We start from the raw sequence: 26,942 nt of genomic DNA, 5'->3' as shown, positions 1-26,942 counted from the left end.
TGGAGAGTTTGGAGTTCCCTTCATGGCTCAGTGGTTAACGAATCTGACTAGGAACCATGGGGTTACGGGGTCGATCCCTGACCTCGCTCAGTGGGTTAAGGATCCATTGTTGCCGTGAGCTGTGGTGTAGGTTGCAGATGTGGCTTGGATCTGGCATTGCTGTGGCTCTGGCATAGGCTGGCAGCAACAGCTCAGATTTGACCCCTAGCCTGGGAACCTCCATATGCCGTGGGAGCAGCCCAAGAAATGACAAAAAGACAAAAAAAACAACAAAAAACCAAACAAAAAAAAGAATGTGGAGAGTTAGAAAAACAGCAAGAACAACCTATATTCCTACTACCTAATTATAAACACTATTATCATTTTGGTGTATATCACTCTGTCCTTTCCTCTGTATGGGTATGCTTTGTGTGTGTATGTTTATAAAAATTAGCTCTTGGAGTTCCCGTCATGGCGCAGCAGAAAGGAATCTGACTAGCACACGCAGGTTGGATCTCTGGCCTCTCTCAACGGGTTAAGGATCTGGCATTGCCATGAGCTGTGGTGTAGGTTGCAGACATGATTCGGATCTGGTGTTGATGTTGCTGTGACTTAGGCCAGCAGCTGTAACTCCAATTTGACCCCTAGCCTGGGAAATTCCATATGCCGAGGGTGTGGCCAAAAAAAAGCCAAAAAAAAAAAAAAAAATTAGCTCTTGATGGTTTTATAGCTTTTTCTTATTTAAAATAGGAGCATTTGTTATGTCACTAAATAGTCTATAACAGATTGACAAATAGGCTTACAGCCTGTTTAATAAATTAAGTTTTATTGTAATACAGCCATGCCCATTTATATTGAACAACTCTTCAGTGAAGATCTTTTTTTCCCCCCACACTCGTGACATGTGGAAGCTCCTGGGCCAGGGACTGGACCTGTGCCACAGTAGTGGCAATGCTGGATGCTTAAACCACTGAGCCACCAGAGAACTCCCTTCAGTGAACATCTTTAATGCATGTCTCTCTGTAATTACTTCTTTCACGTACATTGAGGCCTTCATATACAGGATGCAAATGAAAGATACTTAGCATTTGGATCAGGAATGAGTGAGAATTGCAAAACCTAGTGTTTTAAATCTAAGGTCTCCTCTCCTTATACATGCTTTATAATAATTCACTTTTTTTCTGGTCTGTATTTTAAAAGTTCAAAAATGTATGAATATAAACAGTAGAAAGTTCAGATGTGGTACGTTTGCACCCCATTCCTTCCTCTTGTTGCCCATCAAGGTAACCATTGTATCCACCAATTACAGTTTGGTTTATATCCTATGGTTATCAAATAATAGTTCTTAAAGATCAAGACAATGTCTGCTTTATTTTGCTTCTTAGATCTTAGTTTGGTCCAGGGTAAGCTTGTTGCCAAGAATTCAGAGCCAGAGGATAACATCAAGGGACATGTGACCTGCTCCTTGGGTTGGACTGAGTCATCCTGCTCCTGTTACTAAGCTTTGGTGCTTTCCTTCCCAGGTCTATCATGCGAGGCTGTGACAACATGTGCAGCTACTGCATTGTTCCTTTCACACGTGGCCGGGAGAGGAGTCGGCCTGTTGCCTCCATTCTAGAGGAAGTGAGGAAACTTTCTGAGCAGGTGAAAAATTCTTTCTGTCAGGCTTTCTTACTGTGAATGTGTTTGTGGAAGGATGAGGACCACCTTTCTAGCCTTGCATCCTATGCTGTCTCTAAGCTGTACAGGTTTAGAACCATACCTGGCCAGAAAGAAATACTTGGGTGTCCATCTTTGGTTTGCATATTATAGGCAGATCCACGGAGAAGTTTGCTTAGGTGGCAGCACATAGAATGGAGTGCCTGAGCTTAGAATTGGATGATTGTGAATTCTGGCTCCACCATTCTCTGGCTGGGTGCCCTGGCGCAGGTCATTTAACTATCTTCCTCAAAACACAGTTTCCCCATCTATGACAAGAGGGTAAATACTTTCCTTGCTGAGTTTTTTGAAGGACTGTTACTAGGAGGATGATCTTTACTGGCACAAAGTAAGTTTTGAAGAATGATTTATTAGTCTGTGTGTTCTAGGGTATTCCTGCATCTCCGGTTCATTTTATTGCTGAGCTAGCTCACTAGTTGAAGGACAGAGGATAGGTGCAGATAGTGAATTGGATCAGAGGCTAGAGGGGAGTTATTTGCTCTCTTCCTCCTGTTGGGGGTTGGCTCCTCAGCCCTCGAGAGGGTCTCTCCCTAACCCGAGTTGCTAATCTGTTCAGTGCTGCAGGAGAGGATAAGCAGTAGGACTATGGAGCTTTTCTTCCACTGGAGTCTCCTGACTTGCTAGGCTCAGGAACTGTGGGAGGTTAGCCCCTGCTCCAGTCCTAAATCAGCAGCTTGCCTTTGCTTGTACACTCTAGCACACTTGGTTCTCTTCCCTCACCCCCAGATTCTCAGTTCCCTGAGTTGGTCTCTGGCTGCTCACAGGCACTGTGAAGTATTCTCCATACCTCACAACTCCAGACATTTTCTGGTCTGCTGTTGTCTCCTTCCTCTTCCCTTCCAGCTCCCCCGCAGTGCAAAACTCACTCCTTCAGGGTAGAGGCATTCTGGTAAATAGATTGAGGTGACGACAAAGCTCCCTAACCTTTCTCAGTTATATGCAAATAACCTTTCTCAGTTATTTGCATGTTAGAGAAGGAACTTAACATTAAAGTGAATCTTAGTGAATTCAAAGCCATTGACTTATGAAAAATTAAGATTCTGCATTGTGTTTTAAAGTGTCTATTAGGTGCTTACTTTGCTTATGGAGTGAGTCTTTTTTCTTTTTTCTTTTTTGCTTTTTAGGGCCACACCACAGCATGTAGAGGTTCCCAGGCTAGGGGTCAAATCAGAGCTGTAGCCACCAGCCTACACCAGAGCCACAGCGACTCTGAATCTGAGCCATGTCTGCGACCTACACCACAGCTCTCGGCAACGCCGGATCCCCAACCCACTGAGCAAGGCCAGGGATCAAACCTGCAGCCTCACGGTTATTAGTTGGATTCGTTTCCGCCGCGCCACAATGGGAATTCCCCTGCAAACATGTTTTTAAATTGCTCCCAATATATTTATTTTCTCCTTTTCAGGGACTAAAAGAAGTGACGCTCCTTGGTCAGAATGTTAATAGTTTTCGGGACACTTCAGAGGTCCAGTTCAACAATGCAGTGTCCACCAACCTCAGCCGTGGCTTTTCCTCCAACTATAAAACCAAGCAAGGGGGTCTTCGTTTTGCTCACCTTCTGGACCAGGTCTCCCGAATAGATCCTGAAATGAGGATCCGTTTCACCTCTCCTCACCCCAAGGACTTTCCTGATGAGGTGAGGATTGGCAGTTTACTGTGCCAAATGGACATCAGTATGCTTAAGCATGCCAGAGTCTGGGCCCTAGGATGAGGGAGACGTATCTGTCCTCACAGTGTCTGGGGATTCTGTGGTGTATTGCTCTGTTGCCCTCTGAATCCACCAGCCCTTTTGGATAGATTTAAAGTCCACCAAAGTGGGGAAAGATATAGGACTGTTACTAATGGAAGCCTAAGACCAGCAGACCCTGAGAGCTGTGCGGAGAGAGATCTAATTACCAGGTGGTATGGGAAGGATGGATAGGGAGGCAATGTGATGCAGTGGGAAACAGTCCAGACTTTGGCCTCACACAGACCTGAGTTCAATCCTGGTTCTTCCATTGCTTTAGCAGTATGGGTGACCGTTTCAGCTTGTTATCTTCATTTGTAAAATGATTAATAATCACTTCCTACTTTAGGTAGTTGGGAAATAGATACAGTGTCTGGAAGGTACTCAGCAAAGTACCTGGCATGGAGTATGTAGTTCATATTTGAAGCCTTCTTTTGGAGGATTTTTTGTTTTGGTGAAATGTCTTTTGGCCCCACCCCTTTTTCTCCCCCTTGATTTTTTGTCTTCTTATTGAGTTGTGAAATTTCTATATGTATTCTCAATTCAAATCATTTTTTAGTGTATTTTTTCAAATACTTCGTTTCAGTTTCTTGATGGTTTCTTTTAAAATGGCTAATTAGTTGGTAAGCTAGATGAAACAGATGCCGTTTTTTTTCTCTCTGGTCTGTGCCAGCACTCAATAGCCCAGTGGCTTCTGACCGCTGCTTGCTTTCTTCACTCTTTTTTGTTTGCTTGTTCTTTGGCCACACCCATGACATACAGAAGTTTCTGGGCCAGGGATTGAACCCATGCCACAGTTACAAGGCTGAATTCTTAACCTGTGCTACAAGAGAACTCTAAATGCTTTCTTTTTTTTTTGGCTGCACTCATGGCCTGTGGAAGTTCCCAGGCTAGGGACTGAACATGAACCATAGCAGTGACAATCCCTAACTGCTAGGCCACCAAGAAACTCCTTTCTTCACGCTCTGAAAGCAGAGATACCATCAGGTGAAATGTCTGGGACAGACAGACTATGGCTTGAACAAAAGTAAAGGATATGGCTTGTGTTTGTTTTAATCACAACGAACTCTTAATTCTCAAAAATTACCCTTGGTGGAGAAACAGTGAGGGTGGTATTCCTTTCTGCAAGATTCTTTGGTGAAACTTTGATGACCTTTAATGTGTTCTATTTGATTAGGTTCTGCAGCTGATTCATGACAGAGACAACATCTGTAAACAGATCCACCTACCAGCCCAGAGTGGAAGCAGCCGTGTATTGGAAGCCATGCGGAGGGGGTCAGACTTGCTTGGGGAGGGGCATTCTGCACCTTTCCATGTTTTCTTAAGGACCAAGCAGTGTCTAAGAACCTACTGTGGTGTGTGGCACATAGTAGCTGCTCAACCAATATTTATTACATAAGTAAACCCATGAATGTTGTGACGTTCATTTGATTAGTATAGACTAAGGACTGGATCACTCATTTCATTTGTTTAGCATTTTTTTTTTTTAAGCACCTGCTGTGTGGCACATTGAGATTTTAATCCTTTAGCTTTTAACATTAATGTTTTTTAGGTCTTGGAATTTAAATGTAGCTCTATGTGTTCATTTACTTTGGAAATAATAATATAGCAGAGATAAGACTGAAAGGACAATGTGACAGATAGCAAGCTCTATGGAACTAGTGACTTGCCTTATATTCCAGATTGACAAAGAGTTTTAGAGATCTTCTTAAATGTTTACTCTGTTTTCATTTCTTAGTTAAATAAAAAAAGCCTATTTAAAGTAATTTATAGAGTTCCCATTGTAGCTCAGCAGCTTAGGAACCCAACTAGTGTTTGTGAGGATGTGGGTTTGATCCCTGGCCTCACTTAGTGGGTTAAGGATCCAGCGTTGCCACAAGCTGCAGCATAGGTCACAGATGTGGCTTGGAACCAGTGTTGCTATGGTTGCGGTGTAGGCTGGCAGCTGCAGCTCTGATTCAGCCCCTAGCCTGGGAACCTTCCATGTGCCCTGGGTGTGGCCATAAAAAAGAAAAGAAATGTTCTTGAATTAAAAATTTATAGATTTATAGGCTCTTGATTAGGTTTCAATACAATATTTGGATCAAAAGGGCTCTTTTGGGAGTTCCCTTGTGCAGGATCCGGTGTTGTCACCAAGGTGGCACAGATTTGATCCTGGGACTTCCACATGCTGCAGGCATGGCCACGAAAAGCAGGAAGGAGGGCGGGTACTTCTGGGTACTTTAACCTACTTTGTATTGTCCTGTGTGAATGAGAAGTGGTTACATGTGGTAATTCATGGTGTTATCTTCTTACAGCATTCATTTAAAGAAGATTGGTTCATCTAAGCTCTTTCTTTTTGTTCTTTATTGCAGATATTCAAGAGAAGCTTATGTGGAATTAGTTCATCATATCAGAGAGTCTATCCCAGGTACGTTTAATTAAATTATTTATTTTTTGGTCTTTTCTAGGGCTGCACCCGCGGCATATGGACGTTCCCAGGCTAGAGGTCTAATCAGAGCTGTAGCAGCCAGCTTACGCCACAGTCACAGCAACGTGGGATCCGGCCGCGTCTGCTACCTACACCACAGCTCACGGCAGTGCTGGATCCTTAACCCACGGAGCGAGGCCAAGGATCAAACCTGCAACCTCATGGTTCCTAGTTGGATTCGTTAACCACTGAGCCATGACGGGAACTCCCCCAGGTATGTTTAAGAAACATATTTTGCTGAGCTTGTCATTCTGTGACCATGGGTCAGATGCAGGCAATACCTGTGGCAATAAATTGTTCACCTTTCACACTTTTGCCTATTTTCATTTCTTTTTCCAGTTCTTTCTGGTTTTTTTTTTTTTTTGTCCTTTATCTTTTTAGGGCCCCCCCATGGCATATGGAGGTTCCCAGGCTAGGAGTTGAATCAGAGCTGTTGCTGCCAGCTTATGCCAGAGCCACAGCAATGCCAGATCCAAGCCATATCTGCGACCTACACCACAGCTCACGGCAACGCTGGATCCTTAACCCACTGAGCGAGGCCAGGGATTGGCCCTGTAACCCCATGTTTCCTAGTTGGATTCATTTCCACTGTGCCACAATGGAAACTCCCTTTCTGATTTTTTATTTTTTTAAAAATTATTATTATTTTTTGTCTTTTGTCTTTTCAGGGCCGCACCCACAGCATATGGAGATTCCCAGGCTAGGGGTCTAATCGGAGTACAGTTGTCGGCCTACGCCAGAGCCACAGCAATGCTGGATCCAAGCTGTGTCTGTGACCTACACCACAACTCACTGCAACGCTGGATCCTTAACTTGCTGAGCAAGGCCAGGGATCAAACCTGCAGCCCCATGGTTCCTGGTTGGATTCATTTCCTCTGTGCCATGACGCGAACTCCCCTGGCTTTTAATGTCTTGGTCTTGTTAGAAATAAGAGGATTAGCTTGTGGCCTCAAGGCTAAAGAGTTTCCTTTTCTATAGTCTGTGTTTCTGAACATATGGGAGAGACCTTGTTCCTTCTTGTTAGTTGGCAGAGTTATGGTCTAAATTAGTTCTGATTTGAGAACAATTGATATCTTTAAAAATGTGTGCTTGGGAGTTTCCATTGTGGCTCAGTGGGTGTGGGTTCGATCCCTGGCTTTGCTCAGTGGGCTAAGGATCTGTTGTTGCTGTGGTTGTGGGATAGGCTGGCAGCTGCAGCTCAGATTGGACCCCTAACCTGGAAACTTTGATATGCTGCTGCGGGTGCGGCCTTAAAATGCAAAAAAAAAAAAAAAAAAGGTGTACTTAGAGGTAATTCCTTTCCTATTGCCATAACTCTTACTCCCTTTTCTCTTTTCCCTTCCTCCTAATAAAATTACTCTAGTCTTTTAGTTCAGATTTGTTAACAATGTCTACTTTTTTTGTTACAAATTTATAATTATTATAACTTGGATGGGGAGGTTCTCTGGGCTGCACTTTTCTCATCTATAACATGGAGTTAATAGTACTCACCTCGTTGGGTTATTGGGATAATTAAAGTGTGTTAAAACATTGTGTTTAACTTCAAAAGTATATATTTGTGTGAGGTACTGTAAGGTCTTCACCAGTAAAAGAAGGACAAATTTGAAAATATGGACTCCTACTGTGTCTGTGAATCCAACATTTGGAGTGAAAATTACCTTTTCTGGTGCTGAGGGGAATGTAAATGGAGAAGCCAGGTTCCAACATGGGAAGCTTCTAGATGAGCAGGCCTTTCCCCATTGCTCTATAATGACTATTCTCTTCCACTTGCACATGGGTTGAATAGCTCCAGGGAAGGCCTTATAGTTCTTATCCCTCCCTCTGCTCCACAAGTGCCAAAGGCCTTTCTTGAAGGTGAGCGGCAGCCATAAGCTGTCTTTTGTTGTTGTGTTGCAGGTGTGAGCCTCAGCAGTGATTTCATTGCTGGCTTTTGTGGTGAGACGGAAGAAGATCACCTCCAGACAGTGTCTTTGCTTCAGGAAGTTCAGTACAACATGGGCTTCCTCTTTGCCTATAGCATGAGGCAGGTGAGCCCTGGGCTGGGGGAGGAGCTATTTCTGTGCTGAGACTGACATCATCCCTGACTAGTTTTTGGTTGATTGTGGACCTCTGGGAAGAAAAGAATGCAGCAGCAAGGTAGTCTTTGAGAAACCATAGGATCTTACCATTCATTCTTTTATTTTTTCTAAAAAAAAAAATGTCTACCCTTTTAAATAATTCAGCAATTTGAGATGAAAACCAATTACTTGTGCCAATATTACTCTCCATTAGAATATTTAAAATTATGTTTTGGTCGCTTAGAATTTGAATGTGGAGGGAGAGAGATGATTCTCTTTATAAGAAACTTAAAATCATTTATTAACATGCAGAACTTCTTTTTTGGCCTACAGATGTGATTTGTTTTACAGAGACTACTTGTCACCCTCCCAGCCATCCCTGGCTATTTTTGTTTGTTTTTGTCTTTTTGTCTTTTTTGTCTTTTTAGGGCTATACCTGCAGCATATGGAGGTTCCCAGGCTAGGGGTCTAATTGGAGCTGTAGCTGCTGGCCTACGCCACAGCCATAGCAACATCAGATCTAAGCCACGTTTTTGACCTACACCACAACTCATGGCAACACTGAATTCTTAACCCACTGAGCGAGGTCAGCAATCGTACCTGCGTCCTCATGGATCCTAGTCAGATTCATTTCCACTGAGCCATGATGGGAACTCCCCCTAGCTGTTTTCAATTTTCCATTTTTTTAAGCCAAGCAAATCCACTGAGGCCCACTTTAGAGTTTCTCCTATAACACTGATTCCCAGGAAGACAAAGCAGAAGAAGATGAGGAAAGAAGGAGAGAGTGATGTGTATTTCCTGCAGTGAGGGGATAGTCCTGGTTGTCTGCCATTTTCTTGTTGGAAGGAATGAATTTGCCTGGATCACTTCTCATCCCCAGTCACCTCAGGGGCAGCTTGCCTTATGTTTGGGTTGGAGGCTGAGGGGTCTCTGTGGCTAAGGGGCTCAGGAAAGCTGTCTCATGAGTGATTGAACCATGGCTGTCACTCAGCTGCTCTCAGCAAGCCCAAGCAAATTCATGTCTTTTAAAGCCCACTATCTAGTGTCCTGTGGGCAGTGTAACTGAGTCAATTGCATGTTCATGTCTCTTACAGAATTTTTTTCAGGGCTAAATTTTTTCAGGAGCTGTTGGGTTCTGATTTGCTTCTTTTCTGTGGCCATCACAGATACGCAAGAAATAATCTTTTAATGATGGAATTGGGAGTTTTCAGTTTGTGGTGGAAGTATATCCTATGGACATTGGATATGAGTGTTTACTTTGACATTGAATTCCTAGATTAGGGTTAAGGTCAGAGAGGTTTAATCAAGTAGTATAGTGGATGAGAACAAGCACTCAAATTGTGCCTCTCATTTAAAAACTATGTGATTTGGGAAAGATTTTTGCTTTTTCCGTCTGTAAAAGGGGACAACATTATTACAAACTCATCAGATTATTTTGTGGATTAAATAAGATAATTATTATAAAGTTTTATAATAGTTAAGTGTACAATAGAGATAAGTTCTTTTTGTTGAGAATAGAGTAAACCCTCTTAAGAGAATTCTGTTTTAGAATTCTCTATCCATTCTTTTTTTTTTTTTTTGTCTTTTGTCTTTTTGTTGTTGTTGTTGTTGTTGTTGTTGTTGCTATCTCTTGGGCCACTTCCTCGGCATATGGAGGTTCCCAGGCTAGGGGTTGAATCGGAGCTGTAGCCACCGGCCTACGCCAGAGCCACAGCAACGCGGGATCCGAGCCGCGTCTGCAACCTACACCACAGCTCATGGCAACGCCGGATCGTTAACCCACTGAGCAAGGGCAGGGACCGAACCCGCGACCTCATGGTTCCTAGTCGGATTCATTAACCACTGCGCCACGACGGGAACTCCTCTCTATCCATTCTTCATTTCCCTCTGGATTTGGTAGTTCTCTTAAAGGCACATTGGTTTGAACATCCTGACTTTGGTGTATAGACTTTCCACTTTCGTCTAGCTCACTGATTCTCCAACTGTATTATGAGCTTGTGTACATAAAGATATATATACATAGAAATGTGTGTGTGTATAAAAATGTATGTACACCATAGTTTTAGGTGATTTAAAAGCTTTTCAAGGATTGGCGTTCCCGTCATGGCACAGTGGTTAACGAATCCAGCTAGGAACCATGAGGTTGTGGGTTCAATCCCTGGCTTCGCTCAGTGGGTTAAGGATCCAGCACTGCCGTGAGCTGTGGTGTAGGTTGCAGACGAGGCTCGGATCCTGAGTTGTTGTGGCTCTGGTGTAGGCCAGTGGCTACAGTTCCGATTGGACCCCTAGCCTGGGAACCTCCAAATGCCACGGGAGTGACCCTAAAAAAGACAAAAAAAAAAAAAAAAAAAAAAAAAAACTTTTCAAGGATAAATTTCCTTTTTTCTTTTGAGTAGGTAATACACGTTCATGGTGTAAAATTCAAAGGGTCACAAGAGTATGCAATGCCAAGGAGTCGTTCTTTTTTCTTCCTAGGTTGCCTAGTTTTCCAACTTCCTTAGCAACTTCTTCTGTAAACTTCCTTAATTCCTCAGCAACTTCTCTAAACTTCCAGAGATATTTCATGTATTTATATTCATTCTTTTCACACCGACATTATTATACATGGTATAAATACCTTGCTTATTTCTGATAAGAGTATACTTTGGAGAGCAGTTATGTCAGTATATACAGAGCTATCTCATTCTTTCACAGCTGTGTAATATTCTATGGTTTAGATAAACTATAGTTTGTTTCGTTCATTGGTTATCTATTGAAGAACATTTACTCTACTTTGCATCTTATGTCTTTATAAACACTGCTGCTGAATAACCTGTTACATGAATTATTATATGTGTCCTATAAAAATATCAAGACCAATTTTGAGTCTATGATTTTCATGTGCTAAATTTATTTTGTTTTTTGTCATTTAATTTTTTTAAATGATTTTTATTTTTTCCATTATAGCTTGTTTACAGTGTTGTGTCAGTTTTCTACTGTACAGCGAAGTGACCCAGTCACACATGCATATATACATTCTTTTTCTCATATTATCATGCTCCATCGTAAGTTACTAGATATAGTTCTCAATGCTATACAGAAGGAATTCATGTGCTAAATTAAGAATTTAACCCTTTCAAAAACATAACCCTCCTGCATAGTGACCTTTTTTTCTTAGAAGGCCCAAGGACCAGAGAACCCTGTGCTATGCAAATTGCCAGTTGGTTGAGCAGGTTCACTTTGGTGCCTCAAGAATGGATTCTACAAGTCCGTGGTGACCTCCATCTCTCTCTTTTCTTAAAACAGAAGACACGTGCATATCACAGACTAAAGGATGATATCCCAGAAGAGGTAAAATTAAGGCGTTTGGAGGAACTTATTACTGTCTTCCGAGAAGAAGCAACAAAAGCCAACAAGACCTTTGTGGGCTGTATCCAGCTGGTGCTGGTGGAGGGGGTGAGGCCATAGATATATATTCTGTTTGTTTGTTTGGAGGACAGTATGTCTCCTTTGTTTAGATCTTTGATTTCCTTTAGCAGTTTTTGAAGTTTTCATGACACCAATCCTGTACATGTTTTCTTATATTTACACCTAAATATTTTTAAGCTGTTGTAATTGCTATTATATTTTCAATTTTGAGTGTCTCTGTGTTCCCTATTAGTGTATAGAAACAATTGAATTTCGTACTATTATGTCCTGTGATCTTGCTGAACTCAGTAGTTGTAGGAGTTTCTGATTTCTTGGGATTTTCCTTGCCAGTTATCATGTCATCTGTTCTTTCTTCCTGTTATTCTAGGGTTCTTTCTTTTATTGTTTCCTTTTTTTGTTTGTTTGTTTGCGGCATGTAAAAGTTCCCAGGCCCAGGATTGAACCCAAGCTGCTGTAGCTGCCCAAGCCGCTAAAGTGACAATGCTGGATCCTTAACCTCCTGAGCCACAAGAGAACTCTGACAGTGGGAAATTTGTTGAAGCCATTCAGCCTAAACCAAAAATAATTATGTTTTGTATAAGACTTTAGGAGTGTCTAATGGAGCCCAAGGGCAGGAATCTGAAAGGTGTGTGGAAGGGACTGTGTACCCAGGAAGCCCTTGAGGCTCACTTTCTTCTCTCCCCCTCAGACCAGCTTTTCCAGATTCTTCATCTGTGTAGCAGAGTACAGCAGCCATACAGTTCTTGTGTTTCATGGTGTAGTTCCAGCTATCCACAGACCAAAGTTGTCTCTGTCATTACCAGTTCAATTTTCCAGGAGAGGGAGCCCAGTCAGCTCAGTGTGGGTTAGGAATCTTCCAGTGGTTTGGTCCAGCAGTTGCTGATGGTTGGTGATGCTGAGCTGGTGAAATACCCCAGAGATGTGTGCTGTGCTAACTGCTTTGTTATTTAAGTTGTCAGCTGTGATTCTGGAGATCTGTACATGAACTTGTCTATTAGCAGTCCCCATTTTATCTAGTAAGAATTAAATCTTAGTGTATCCCCAGCTTTTCTCCTACAGAGTCCATTACAGAATAGAGTTCCTGTCTTTTGATTGAATGAATAAGTACTCAAAGGTTACTCATCTTTATCCATGACTTCATTTAGCCCCAGAGAGCCCCTGGTAGGGGGCCAAGCCAAGACAAGGGTTGTGGTTGTTGTTGTTGTTGTTGTTTATGTATATCCAACATAAGCCAATACTCACTTGGGGCTAGAGAATAAATGGATTTTTTTTAAATAGTTATTTCCCCAATACAGTTTTTTTCCTACTGTACAGCATGGTGACCCAGTTACACATACATGTACACATTCTATTTTTGCACATTCTCATGCTCCATCATAAGTGACTAGACATAGTTCCCAGTGCTACACAGCAGGATCTCATTGCTAATCCATTCCAAAGGCAATAGTTTGTAACTATTAACCCCAAGTTCCCCAACCAGCCCACTCCCTCCCCTCCCCCTTGGCAACCACAAGTCTATTCTGTAAGTCCTTGATTTTCTTTTCTGTGGAAAGGTTCATTTGTGCCTTATGTTAGATTCCAGATATAAGTGATATCATATGGTATTTGTCTTTCTCTTTCTGACTTACTTCACTTAGTATGAGAATCTCTAGTTCCATCCATGTTGCCGCAAATATTATTTCATTCTTTTTTATGGCTGAGTAGTATTCCATTGTATATATATATATCACATCTTCCTAATCCAGTTGTCTTTCGATGGATATTTGGGTTGTTTCCATGTCTTGGCTATTGTGAATAGAGCTGCAATGAACATGTGGGTGCATGTGTCTTTTTTAAGGAAAGTTAAATGGATTTTTTTAAGACCAGCAGTTAGAGTCTACTTTGTCTTAGAGGAGACTTGCTTTCCTCTAGTCATGGCCAGTTTAAAACACTTGAGTTGTTGGAGCTCCTGTTGTGGCTCAGTGGTTAACGAACCCAACTAGTTATCCATGAGGATGCTGGTTTGATCCTGGGCCTCACTCATCGGGTTAAGGATCCTGCACTGCCGTGAGCTGTGGTATATAGGTTGCAGATGCGTCTCAGATCCCGCATTGCTGTGGCTGTGTTCCTGCAGCTATAGCTCTGATTAGACCCCTAGCCTGGGAATCTCCATATGCCTTGGGTGCATCCCTAAAAATGACAAAAACAAAGAAACAAAAACAAGCAAAAAACCCCCACTGGGTTGCTGTATTCAGAGTGGCAGAGAAGATGATGACAAGTCGTGTGTACCGAGCATTTACTGTCTGCCAGAATGTGTGTACTTTATAGTCCTCAACACGTTGAGCCCACCATAGTCCTTGAAGGTAGTGCTATTATTAGTCTCCTTTTGTAGATGAAGAAAAGAAACAGACAAACTTCCCCAAGGTCACACAGCTTAGGATGATGAGCCAGAATTTGACCCAGGTCTGTCTTGTTCTACAGCCCGTAAGCACTGCCTCCCCTCCCTCCCCCCTCAGATTATGGAGTATCCAAAAGACACATATAGATATAGAGAGAATGGTATAATGAATAGCCACATACCCATCAACCAGTCTTAATTGTCAATACAGTGTTAATCATGCTTGATCTTGTTTCATCTCTACTGCCCCACCCCCGAGTCGTTTTGAGCCAAGTACTAGACTTAGTATTTTGTCAGTAACTGTTTCAGTATATATCTCTGAAAGACAAGGACTCTTTTTTAAAAAATAGACCTAATGCTGTTATCGTATCTGAGATAATTGACAATGGTTTCTTAATATTATCAAATATCTCTAGTCAGTGTTCCTATTTCTTTGTCTTATAAATGTTCCTTTGTGGTTGATTTGTTCATCATGAAACCTGAACACCCTCTCTCTCTTTTTTTTAAAATTACTTTTCAATTTATTTACTTTTTTTGGCCATGCTCATGGCGTGCAAAAAAAGTTCCTGGGCCAGGGATCGAACCCATGCCACAGCAGCAACTCGAGCCACAGCAGTGACAATGCCAGATCCTTAACTGGTAGGCTACCAGGGAACTCTTAAACACTCTCTCCTTTAAAAAATTTATTGTAAAACAGTTGCAAACGGATAGAAAAATTACAGTACAGTATAAAGAACTTTTTCTTTGAAGGATTTGAGAGCAGTTGCTCGCCTGATGCTTCCAATTTCCCAAATATTATAGTGTGTATATTGTGCAAACAGGGATATTCTCTTACATAACTGTAGTACAGCCATCAAAATCAGAAAATTAACCTTGTTATATTATTAGTGTCTAATCCTTAGACTCCATTTAAGTTTCTTCACTTATCTCAGAACTGTCATTTATAGGAACAGGATTTGGCTCAGTGTCATGTGTTGCATTAGTTGTCATTTTATCACTTGTTTTTAGAAATTTCATGTGTGTTAACTTGGCTAAGACTTGGCTTTCTTTGTGTTTTTTAAGGATATGTTGAGGCTACCTAGTTTGTGGGTTTATAATTTTCATCACATTTGGAAGTTTTTCATTTATTATTCAGGTATTTTTCTGTACTTCTCCTGCTTCCTGCCACCCACCCCCACTATTTCTTTTCTTTTTCTCTAATTATCTGTATGTTCAACCACTTGATGTTGTGTCATAGGTCACTGAGGCTGTTGATTTTTTTTTTCTTTTATATCTTCTTCATTTTGAATAGTTTCTATTTTTCTGTCTTCTGATTCATTATTCTTTTCTTTTGTGGTGTCTCATTTGCTATTAGCTATTGAATCAAAAATTACAGATATATTTTTTATCTCTAAGTGACATTAGGTTTTCTAAAAATATCCTCTACTTCTTTCCTGTGTTCTTGTTTTCTTTTGAATCTTAGTATTTGAGTTTAATTACAATAGTTGGTTTAATATCTTTTTGATAATTTTATCATTACTGTCATTTCTAGGTCTGTTTCTTTGGACTAACTTTTCTCTTGATTTTTAGTCACATTTTTCTGCTTCTGAGCGTATCTAGTGACTTTTGAATGAATGTTGGATATTGTGATGTTTGTTTTTGAATGTCTAGGTTTTGCATTGGGCTTTGTTCTGATAGGCACTTGCTTGCAGTTTAGTTTGATCCTTTCAGGGCTTGTTTTTAAGCGTTGTTAGAAAAGTTTTTTTAATTCTAGGGATAGTTTAGCCTTAGTACTAAGTTGTGTGGTGTAGCCCTGCATTTGCAGCTCTGATTTGACTCCTAGCCTGGGAACTGCCCTGTGCTGCAGGTGTGGGCCATTATAAATAAATAAATAAATTCTATTGGAGTATAGTTGACTTAGAAAGTTGTGTTAGTTTCAGGTGTACAGCAGAGTAAATCAGTTATACATATGTCTGTTCCCTTTCAGATTCTTTTCCCATATAGATTATTATACAGTATTGAGTAGATTACCTTGTGCTATATAGTAGGTCCTTGCTGCCTGTTTTATATGTGGTAGTATGTATATGTCAATCCTAACTGCCTATTTTACTTTTTTTTAAATATATTTTTTATTTTTTGTTTAAAAAACTTATTTATTTATTTTGGCCGTACCAGTGACATATGGAAATTCCAGGGATCGAATTTAAGCTGCAGCTGCAAACTATGCCACAGCTGTGGCAATGCCAGATCCTTAACCCACTGTGCCAGGCTGGGGATTGAACCAGCCCCTCAGCAGTTACCTAAGCTGCTGCAGAAATAATACCTGATTCTTAACCTGCTGTGCCACAGTGGGAACTCCACCATTACACAGTTTTTATTATATTCCTAGCCTCATCTTAGGCATGTTGTGATGGGGACTCTGACTTTGAGTCTGCCTATTCAGTGGGACAAGTAACCCAGGCCAAACAACCCAGAACATTTGCTAGTGATTACTATGAGACTCTGTAAAGTGAGAGTTGTTTTGCCAAGTATATCATCCAAAAGTCGTTGGCATCAGGCCTGTTGGAGGTCCATTCCTGTGAAATAGTCATTGATAGAGTCATTTATTGTAATAACACATTGTTAGCAAAATTTAATTGAGTTTCTTTTGTGAGCCATTTACCGCCGTTGTTGATGACTTACTCTTAGGTGATTCCTTGGTTAAGAAATGCTCTATGGGTCAGACCCTTGGGGATCTGAGACAGAGAGGCCTAATTTCTTCCCTCCAAGAACTTATGACTGTGACAAATTCATAACCCCTCCTCTGTTTTTTCGCAGTTCAGTAAACGCTCTTCCACTGACCTGTGTGGCCGGAATGATGGAAACCTTAAGGTGATCTTTCCTGATGTAGAGCTGGAGGATGTCACCAACTCTGGGCTTAAGGTCCGAGCTCAACCTGGCGACTATGTGCTGGTGAAGGTAAGGTGTCCTTTTGTGCTTCTGGCTTGCACTGTGAAATGGGTGTTGGATTGAATAATTTGGGGGAATGAAATTTTTTCCTAGAGAAATTCTTCAGTGAAATAAAAATATCTTCTCAACCTAAATAGTGGAGGGGCACTTGGATTAAATTTTAAACTGCTTCTAACTAATGTCTTCTGGTTTTCTTCTCTTCTGTCTTGTCCTCAAAGAGTTCTTTTGGGGAATTTGGTGAGGTTGGAATACATAGTGGCCAGTAGTTTCCTGCTTCAGAGTAGCCAGGAAGTGTTGGTGATTTTAAGTGAGTTGATAGTTCTCTCTGTCAGAGATCAGCATGCCTGTCGAGGTTTCTCCAACTTACCTGTGCTCCACTGCCTGCATCCCTTCCCTGGACCAGCAGATCTAGTGGAATAGCTGTGGGATTTTCTCTTTCTTTCTTTCTTATCTCACTGGGGATTTTCCTCCTTTCTTCCCCTCCTTCCTGAGTTTCTTCCTTCTTCTTCTTCTTCTTTTTTTTTCTTTTTGCTTTTTAGGGCTGCATCTGTAGCATATGGAAGTTCCCAGGCTAGAGGTCAAATTGGAGCTACAGCTTTTGGCCTACACCACAGCCAAAGCAACTTGAGATCCAAGCTGTGTCTGTGACCTACACCATAGCTCAGAGCAATGGGATCCCTAAGGATGGAACCTGCATCCTCATGGCTACTAGTCAGATTCATTTCCACTGCACCTCAACGGGAATTCCTCTTCCTTCTTTTTCTTCTTACTGTACCACAGGTCTGCTACTGCCATCTTCCTTTTTTCCCCCCATGTCCACTTTTCCTCAGAGCAAGGTGCTGGCAGGAAAAGAGATACAGTCAGGTGAAATATTGTCTCATCATCTCTGTCAGCTCACTCACATCTCCACTTGTCCATGCGCTCTGCTCATCTGTGTCATCTGTCACGCTGCTGCTTGTGCATTTTGCTTCCATCCCTTCTTATCCTCTCGAGAATTGCATTTGTTTCCTTTCTCTCTTGCAACCTATACTTAATGTGGCCAAAATAGAATGAATTTTTCCCACTTTGCTGCAATTTTCTGCTTTTCAAGCCTTCTCCATCTCAGCAAGTGGCACCACTCAGTTGCTCAAACCAAAAACATAGGAATTGTCCTAGATACTTAGTTCTCCGTATTCCCCATCAATAGTCCATTTGTTTCAGTTCTACATATGGAATGTATCTTGGACCTGACCTTTTTTTTTTTTTTTTTTCTTTTTTCTTTTGGGTGGCAACCTATAGCATACAGAAGTTCCCAGGGCAGGGATCTGACCTGTGCCTCAGCAGTGACAAAGCCAGTTCCTTTAACTGCTGGGCCACAAGGGAGCTCTGGACCTGACCATTTCTTTCCCTTTTCTAAGCCATAGCCAGCATCATTATTGCTTGGTTAGGAGATTATAGCAGACTTCTCCCTGGTTTTCTGTTTCCTGTTTTGAAGCATGTCATAAGTGTAGAAAATTGCTCACATTTTAAGTATACTACTTGGTGAATCATTACAAAGTGACCCTACTCATGTGACTACCATGTGAATCAAGAAACAAAGTATTTTCAGGGAGTTCCCATCGTGGCGCAGTGGAAAATGAATCCCACTAGGAACCATGTGGTTGCAGGTTCAATCCCTGGCCTTGCTCAGTGGATTAATGATCTGGCGTTGTTGTGGCTGTGGCAACAGCATTGACCCCTAGCCTGGAAACCTCTATATGCCTCGGGTGTGGCCCTAAAAGACAAAAGACAAAAAAAAAAAAAATTTTTTTTTTCAGAACCCCAGAAACCCCCCTTATGTTCCTACCAGTTATTCTTCTTCCCTACATCCTAATTTCTAAGACCATAGTTCAGTTTTGCTTGTTTTTGATTGTTATAAAATTGAATTATAGAGTGTAGAGTTTTGATGCATGGTTATTGTGCAATTCATCCATGATGATATTTATCCATATTATATGAATATACCGTGATTTAAGTTATACTGTTGACCATTTTGGTTGTTTCCAGTTTGGAACTATTATGAATAGAAATGCCATGACTGTTCCTATGTATGTGTTTTAGTGCATGTATATATTCATTTCTATTGGGTATATGGTTTGGAATTGCTAGGTAACAGGATGTGTATAATAGAAATAGCCAAAATGATTGTACCATTTTACACTCTCACCAGCAGTACCAGAGAATTTCAGAGGCTTCATATTTCTGTTTCCATTCTTACCCTCCTCTAGTCTTTCTGCCCCACTTCTTGGGGCAGTCAATGTGATCTTTCTAAATCAGATCACTCACTCATCTGCTTAAGCCCTCCAATGGTTTCTCATTGGAGCCAGTTTAAAGTGCAGGGTGTCCAAGGCCTTTTATGATCTGTCTCAGCTACCCTTCCATCCCTGTCCCCTCTACTCTTTTTATTCTCTTTCCTCTAGTCTTGGTGGCCTCTGTTTTGCCCCTCAGACCTAGTTCTAGTGTCGGGGTCTTTGCACATGCTGTGTTGCTTAGGAGGCTCTTGATTTTTGCCTGGCTGCCTTCTTTTAAACCTTCAGGTTTTCTTAAGTATCACCTCCTTGAGAGGTCTCCTCTGGCCACTAGTGCTAAAAGCAGCTTCCCTCTGCCTTGTTCTAGTCACTGTTTACATTAGCCCTTTTTATCTTCATAGCACTTTTCAGTGCCTGAAATCATCTTTGTTTATTGTTTGTCTTTCCTGAAAACTCCTTTGAGAGAAAATATCTGTTTTGTTCTTCTTGATATCTGCAGCACCTAGGACAAGTGCTAAAACACAGTAAGCACTAAATAGATGTTTACTAATGGACTTACTCATTCTCATGGTCAGAAATGAGGCCGCTCTTAATTTTGGGAGTCACATGATTTAAGCTTTCAATTGAAGAAAAAAGAGAGCCTGTCTCATCTAATTTGGGCCATAAATATCCTAAGGAGGAATTTGACTGGTACAGCCTAAATCAGAGCTTACCTTTGGGCTTAGAAGGGCAGGGTCTGTGATGTGCAGCTCACACCTGAACCTATGGTTGACTCTGAGGAAGAGCCATCTCCAAAGAGAAAAGGGAGAAGTGGCTGTTTGGGACTAACCTATTTTGGACTTAAATTGTATGCATCAGCACTGCATCAGATATCTCTTCCTCCCAGGATTGGGGGCACACAGGAACTATGAGCTCTCTGCTGGCATGTCATCCCCATTAGATTCCTTTTGGTGGCCTCTCCTCTAGATGATTCACGTTAAGTCCCTATAGTTCAGTCCTGGTTACTTTGCCTTCTTCTGATTGGTTTTCTTTCAGATCACCTCTGCCAGCTCTCAGACACTTAAAGGACATGTTCTCCGTAGGACCAGTCTGAAGGACTCTGCAGCATATAGCTGACCTGACTAGTTGCCTCAGACTTTCCCAACGGGAAGAGACTGGTCACTAATGAAAGGTAATGAAACTTTGGAGACAAGCTGCAAGTGGTGAAGCAACTTTCTGTGAATGGAAAATGCGTTTCTTTGCTGCTTTGTAAACAGCTTTTACATTCATTAAATTTACCTTAACTAAAGTGGTCCCTTTTAATTTACTTTTATTTCATTTTTGCCCTGGTTAGTGCCTCTGATGTTTTCCCTTTAGTTTCTGGGTTGTTTCCCAGTCCAATTTCTAGGAGTTCCTATCATGGCTCACTGAGTTAGGAACCCGACGTAGTCTTTGTGAGGATGCAGGTTCAATCCCTGACCTTGCTCAGTGAGTTAAGGATCCACAGGTGTGGCTGTAAAAGGGAAAAAAACAAACAAAAAAACCCCAACCAAACAAAACATAACCAACCCAGTTTCTACTGTGGACGCTGGAAAACTGGTTCTCTCCCTTGGACCCTAGGAATCAGAGACCGAGGAGGGGAAAGCAGAGAAAACCATTTGCTTAGGAAAAACTGCCCTAGATCTTCCCAACAGGTTTGATAACATTAAGTTAGCTTCCCATCTCCTCAGTTTATTCTCATATTTTACCTGAGAATTTCCATTGTGGACCTCTTTTTAAGCCTGTCAGTTCATTCTTTGCCAAGGTCTGACAGCACTTGGAGTTAAGAAAACATCATTACCTTCTAGTAGGCTCTGAGCAGTCATTCACATTTTGTCATTCTGTGGGGATCCAGAAGATGGTAGTGTCGACTATTTGGAGTCAGACAGACTTTGGTTGAGTCGATCCCAGTCAGACCCCCAAAATTTCTTGCCAAAATTCTGCTTCTATCTACCAGTGCTGATTAGAAGCATGGAGACAGAGTTTTGGGTGAAGAAGAAAATAGCTTTTATTTCTTTGCCATGCAACAGAGGCCACAGCAGACTAATGCCCTAAAGACTGTGTTCTCTTTTCCTTGCTTTTTATTTTTATTTTTATTTATTTTTTTTGTCTTTTTGCCGCTCCCTCGGCATATGGAGGTTCCCAGGCTAGGGGTCCAATCGGAGCTGTAGCTGCCAAGCCTACACCACAGCCACAGCAATGCAGGATCCGAGCTGCGTTTGCAACCTACACCACAGCTCACGGCAACACCGGATCCTTAACCCACTGAGCAAGGGCAGGGATCGAACCCGCAACCTCATGGTTCCTAGTCGGATTTGTTAACCACTGCACCATGACGGGAATTCTTTCCTTGCTTTTTAGAGAAACTTTCCTTGTCTTATTGCATAGCAAGAGCTTCTGGTATGACTTTGGAAAAGGAGTGATGAGAGGGAATATCTTTGCTTTGCTTTTGATCTTAGAAAGATTCTAGTGTCTTTTTTTGTAGATTAAAAAAAATCACATTGAGGAAGTTCTGCTGAGAGTTTCTATCATAAGCGGATGTTAGATTTTGTCAAATAGATTTTCAGCATCTACTGTTTGATCAAGTGATTGTTTTTCCTCTTTAGCCTATTAAAGTGAACATTTACATAAATTGATTTTTGAAAGTTGAACCAGCTTTTCATACCTAGAATAAATCCCATTTGGTTGTGGTATATAATTCTTTCTATGCAGCATTGAATTTGATTTGCTAATGTCTGCTTCTATCTATGAAAGAGATTGTAGTGATTGGGTATAATTCTTTCCTTAAATGTTTGGTAAAATTAACCAGTGAAGCCATTGGGCCTGGTGCTTCCTGTTTTGGGAAGTTATTTTATTACTGGCTCAATTTCTTTAATAGATAGGCCTATTCAAATTGTATTTTTCTTCTTGTGTGAGGTTGCTGTGGCTGTGATATAGGCTGGCAGCTGCAGCTCTGATTTGACCCCTAGCCTGGGAACTTCAATATGCTGCAGGTGCAGCCCTAAAAAGCAAAAAAATTTAAATTTAAATTTCTAATTTTTGGATATTTTAGGTCTCCAGAGAAGTGCAGAGTGAGTATAGAGCATTCTCCTAAATCTATCACACAGCCTTCTCTGATGTTAACACTACGTAGCTATGGTGTACATTTGTTGGAGCTAATAAATTAACATTAGCACATCACTGTTCAGTAAATACAAACGTAATTCAGATTTTACCTGCTTTTCCACTAATGAATGTACCTTTCTATTCCAAGTATCCAAGCCAAGATACCATTTATGCAATTAGCTGTCTTGTCTCCTTAGTCTCTTGTGATTTGTTAATGTTGCTCAGTCTTCCTTTGTTTTTCATGATTGTGACACTTTTAAAGAATACTGGTTAGGAATTCTGTAGGGTGTCCATCAATTTGGATTTTTCTGATGTTTTCTTGTGATTAGTATCTTTCTCATCAAATCATATGAGGGTGTACATGATATGAACACCATTGTTGAAGTTAATCTTCACCACCTGGTTAAGGTGCTGTTTGGTTCTTCAGTGTGAAGTTGTTTTTCCATTCCTGTACTTTTATTCTTTGGAAGCTAGTCGCTAAGCCCAGTTCATCCTAGCAGATGGTGGAGATTAAGCTCTACCTTCAAAAGGAGGGGTATTTACACATATTATTTGCAATTCTATAGGAAGAAAAATGCCTCTTCCCCCCCCATTTATTTATTACATCATTTATTATGTCAGAATGGACTCATGATGTTTACTTTGCATTTTGGTTTATACTCTGATATTTATTTTTTTGCTCAAATTAATCCCAGTTTGGGCATTGGGAGCTTGTTCAGGTGGGCTGTTATGCCCTTTTATATTTCTTCCTTTTTGTTAATATTTTGTTTCTTCACAGACTGAAAAACTTATGGTTACCAAAGGGGACACATGGTAGGGAGAGAAGGGTGGACTGGGGGTTTGGGATGGAAATGTTCCAAAATTAGGTTGTGATGATGGTTGTAAAACTTATAAATATAATAAAATTCATTGGATTATTAAAAACATCTTATTTTTATTTTTATTTTATTATTACTATTTTTTTGCTTTTTAGGGCTGTACCTGCGGCATATGGAGGTTCCCAGGCTAGGGGTCGAATTGGAGCTGTTGCTGCTGGCCTGTGCCTCAACCACAGCAACCCCAGATCCGAGCCACGTCTGCGACCTACACCATAGCTCACGGCAACGTCAGATCCTTAACCCACTGAGTGAGGCCAGGGATTGAACCCGTAACCTCATGGTTCCTAGTTGGATTCATTTCCACTGCGCCATGATGGGAACTCCAAAAAAATCTTATTTTTAAATAAACAATTTCATAGAGTTAGTGCAAAAATAATAGTTTCTCTATACCTCACAACCAGTTTTCCCTCTTAACAACATCTTAATTTAGTATAGTTCATTTGTTACAATTAATAAATGAGTAGCAACACATGATTTACTAAAGCCCATGCTTTATTCAGATAGCTTCAGTTTTTCCCTAATCTCTTTTTATTGTTCCACAATCCCATCTGGGAAACCACATTACATTTAGTCGGCTAAATCCTCAGGCTTCTCTTGGTTGTGATAATTTCTCAGACTTGTTTTTGATGGCCTTGACAGTTTTTTTTTTTTTTTTTTAAGTTTTATTGAAGAGTGGTTAATTTATAAGATTGTGGTAATTTATGCTGTACAGCAAAGTGACCCAGTCATATACACACACATATCTGTTCTCTCTCAGATTCTTTTCCTAAGTAGATTATCACAGAATACTGGGTAGAGTGCTCTGTGCTATATAGCAGGTCCCCGTTGGCCAATCATTCCACATACCTCAGTGTGCATATGACCTTGACAGTTTCGAGAACTGGTCAGATATTTTATAGAGTGTCCTTCTGGTAGAATTTGTTATGTTTTTCTCATGTTTAGACTTGGATTATGAGTTTTGGGGAGGAAGGCCGCAGAGGTAAAGTCTCATTCTCATCCCATCATAAGGGTACCTATTTTTAATATGATTTATTGCTGTTTTTGTTAACCTTAATCATCTGGTTTGAGGTCGTGTTTGTCACATTTCTTCATTGCGCAGTTGCTCTTTTTCCCCCCTTTCCATGTTGTGTTTTTTGGAGAAAAGTCACTACGTGCAGCTGAAACTTAATGAGATGCCCTACCTCCTTAAGAATGGAGTAGCTCTGGAAATCATTTAGGATTCTTCGGTATAGGAGGTTGCCTGTTCTCACCTATGTGGTTATTGATCATTTATTTATATTGGTATAGACTGCTGGATGTTTATTTTATACTTTGGGTTATAATCTAGTACTACTTTACATATTTCGTTGGTCAAATTGTTTCAGCTTCGGGAACTCTGTCGGCCCTCTATCCCTTTGACATATCTCCACCATTGCATGAGCACTTTATAACTTGAATTTGAGATGCTTTATGGTCATCTTTTATATTAGCCATTTCTCCAAGCAGCCCGATTAGAGTACTTTTATAAAGAATGGTATAGAAACCAACATTTGGATGCTAGATACATTTGTTGCTAATGTCCTTTGGAAGGTTTTTTTGTTTTGTTTTTTAAATGGAGGTGAAATTCACATAACGTAAAATTAATCATTTTATGGAGTCCGCATTGAAGTGCCTTGGCAACGAATCCAACGAGTACCCATGAGGATGCGGGTTCAATCCCTGGCCTCGCTCAGCAGGTTAAGGATCTGGCATTGCTGTGAGCTGTGGCAAGGTCACAGAAGTAACTTGGATCTGGCATTGCTGTGGCTGTGGCATAGACTGGCAGCTATAGCTCTGATTTGACCCCTAGTCTGGGAACCTCCATATACCTCTGGTGCAGCCCTTAAAAAAAAAAACAAAAAAAAAACATTTTATTTATTTAGTTCTTTGGCCACACCTGTGGCATGTGGAGGTCTCTGGGCCAGGGATTGAGCCTGCACCACAGCAGTGACTCAGATTGTTGCAGTGGTAATGCCAGATCCTTAGCCTGCTGGGCCACAAGAGGACTCCAAAATTAACTATTTTAAAGGAGACATTTAGGGGCATTTAATACATTCACAGTATTGTGCAGCTATCACCTCTATTTCGTTCTAAACTTATTTCCATCGCTGCAGAATAAAACTCCATACCCATTGAAGAGTTACTCCTCCTTACCCTGCTGGCAGCCACCGCTTTGCAGTCTGCTTTTGTGAATGTACCTATTCTGAATTAATTCATATAAACTGAATTGTACAGTGTGTCATGTTTTGTGTCTGGCTTTGTTGACTGAACATAACTTTTTAAAAAAAAATTAATTTGTATTTTATGTTGGAGTATAGTTGATTTACAATGTTGTGTTTCAGGTGTACAGCAAAGTGATTCAATTACACATATATGTATATCTATTCTTTTTCAAATTCTTTTCCTGTAAGTTATCACAGAATATTGAATACAGTTCCCTGGGCTATACAGTAGGTCCCTGTTGATTTTACACATAGTAGTGTGTACATGTCAGTCCCAAATGCCCAGTTTATCCCTACCCCCCATGTTTCCCCTCTGGTAAGTTTGTTTTTGAAGTCTGTGAGTCTGTTTCTCTTTTGTAAATAAGTTCATTTCTATCATTTAATTTTAATTTTTTAGGGCGGCACTCACAGCCTATGTTAAGTTCCTAGGCTAGGGGTTGAATCAGAGCTATAGCTGCGGGCCTGTGCCACAGCCACAGCCATGTGGATCCGAGCCCCGTCTGTGACCTACACCACAGCTCACGGCAACGCCAGCTCCCCAACCCGCTGAGTGAGGCCAGGGATTGAACCTGCATCTTCATGGATACTAGTTAGATTCATTTCTGCTGTGCCACAGTAGGAACTCCTATATAATTTTAAATTAGATTCCACATATAAGTGATAGCTTTTGATATTTGTTTTTCTCTGTTAACTTGACTGGACATAATCTTTTTGCACTTGATCCACATTGTTACTTCATTCTTTTTATGGCTGAAGAATATTCTATGTGTGAATATACCACATTTGTTTATCCATTCATCCATGATGAACACGTGAGTTGTTGATACATTCTGGCTACTGCAAACAGTGCTGGTACAAACAATCACGGACCGGGTTTGTTTGAATGATTCAGTTCTTTGGGGCATATACCTAGGAATGGAGTTATTTGCCTATGTGTAAAATTGATGATTAACTTTTTAGGAACAATCAGCCTTTTTCCCAGATAATGAAACAATGTTACATTTGCTCTTTTTCCCTAGCAGTGCATGGGGGTTCTGATTTCTCCATACACCCCCCAGTGGTTGGAAGGTTTTTAAGTAGAGAGCATGTGTACTTTATAAAGAGCACTCTGGCTGCCAGGTGGAAAATGGATCGTAGGTGGCAAGGGCAGAATCAGGACAAGTTGCCCTGGTGAATGATGGTGGTTACTTGGACTAGGATGTTGATGGGATGCAGCAGACAGGTGGGAAAGATATTGTTGAGGGAGAACAATAGGATCCAGTCTGCTGATGAGAGAAGGAGGAATCAAGAATGAAAGCTGGCCAGGAAAGCTATGTGGATTGTGCTGCCATTTCCTGAAATGGGATTGACCATGATAATGCTGACCTGGGGAGAAATCAAGAGCTAAGGTTTAGACAGATGGCCGAAGGTAATAGTGTGATCTGGCCTTTATTTTATGAGGTGCTGTCCTTAGCCGTCAGGCAAGCCTGGTGTCGGGCCCTGCTTCCCCATCTGGTCTTTGTGCCTACAATCTGAGCTCTTTGGGTTCCAGAGCAGATAGTTATACAGACTCTGGCACAGGGCAGAGGGTCGCTACCTCGCATAGAGTTCACAGTTGTGTTTTTCATTATCCTTCTTGTGTATTTTTGGGGAATTCTCAGCATTTACTGACCTGGCTTGGATTGACTTTCCTCTCGCAGTGACTTGGCATGGCTTGTTGTCACTGAGAGTTTGCTGCTCTGTTTATGGTATTATCAGGCTCTTATCTGCTGTATTCTATCCAGCTTTTGT

At 41.1% G+C, this 26,942-nt stretch overlaps 1 protein-coding gene across 4 annotated transcripts in view; it reads left to right on the top strand.

Moving 5' to 3' along the window:
* The window catches only part of CDK5RAP1 (CDK5 regulatory subunit associated protein 1), a 33,775-nt gene extending 13,556 nt beyond the window's left edge, over positions 1-20,219 (top strand). For 3 of the 4 annotated variants that reach the window (XM_001928856.4, XM_021077595.1, XM_005672843.3), the window contains exons 7-14: positions 1,503-1,623; positions 3,104-3,334; positions 4,602-4,699; positions 5,779-5,834; positions 7,791-7,921; positions 11,237-11,386; positions 16,533-16,673; positions 19,967-20,219. In XM_001928856.4, coding sequence (XP_001928891.2) covers positions 1,503-1,623; positions 3,104-3,334; positions 4,602-4,699; positions 5,779-5,834; positions 7,791-7,921; positions 11,237-11,386; positions 16,533-16,673; positions 19,967-20,047 — 1,009 coding nt within the window. In that variant the 3' untranslated portion in view covers positions 20,048-20,219. The remainder of the gene's footprint in view (positions 1-1,502; positions 1,624-3,103; positions 3,335-4,601; positions 4,700-5,778; positions 5,835-7,790; positions 7,922-11,236; positions 11,387-16,532; positions 16,674-19,966) is intronic. The other variant, XM_013985267.2, reaches the window with a different exon arrangement.

The sequence above is a fragment of the Sus scrofa genome, chromosome 17 (genome assembly GCF_000003025.6).
Source record: "Sus scrofa isolate TJ Tabasco breed Duroc chromosome 17, Sscrofa11.1, whole genome shotgun sequence".
NCBI classification, from domain to species: Eukaryota; Metazoa; Chordata; class Mammalia; order Artiodactyla; family Suidae; genus Sus; species Sus scrofa.
Note: the sequence above shows the minus strand (reverse complement) of the source record. Positions and strands in the feature narration are given on the sequence as shown.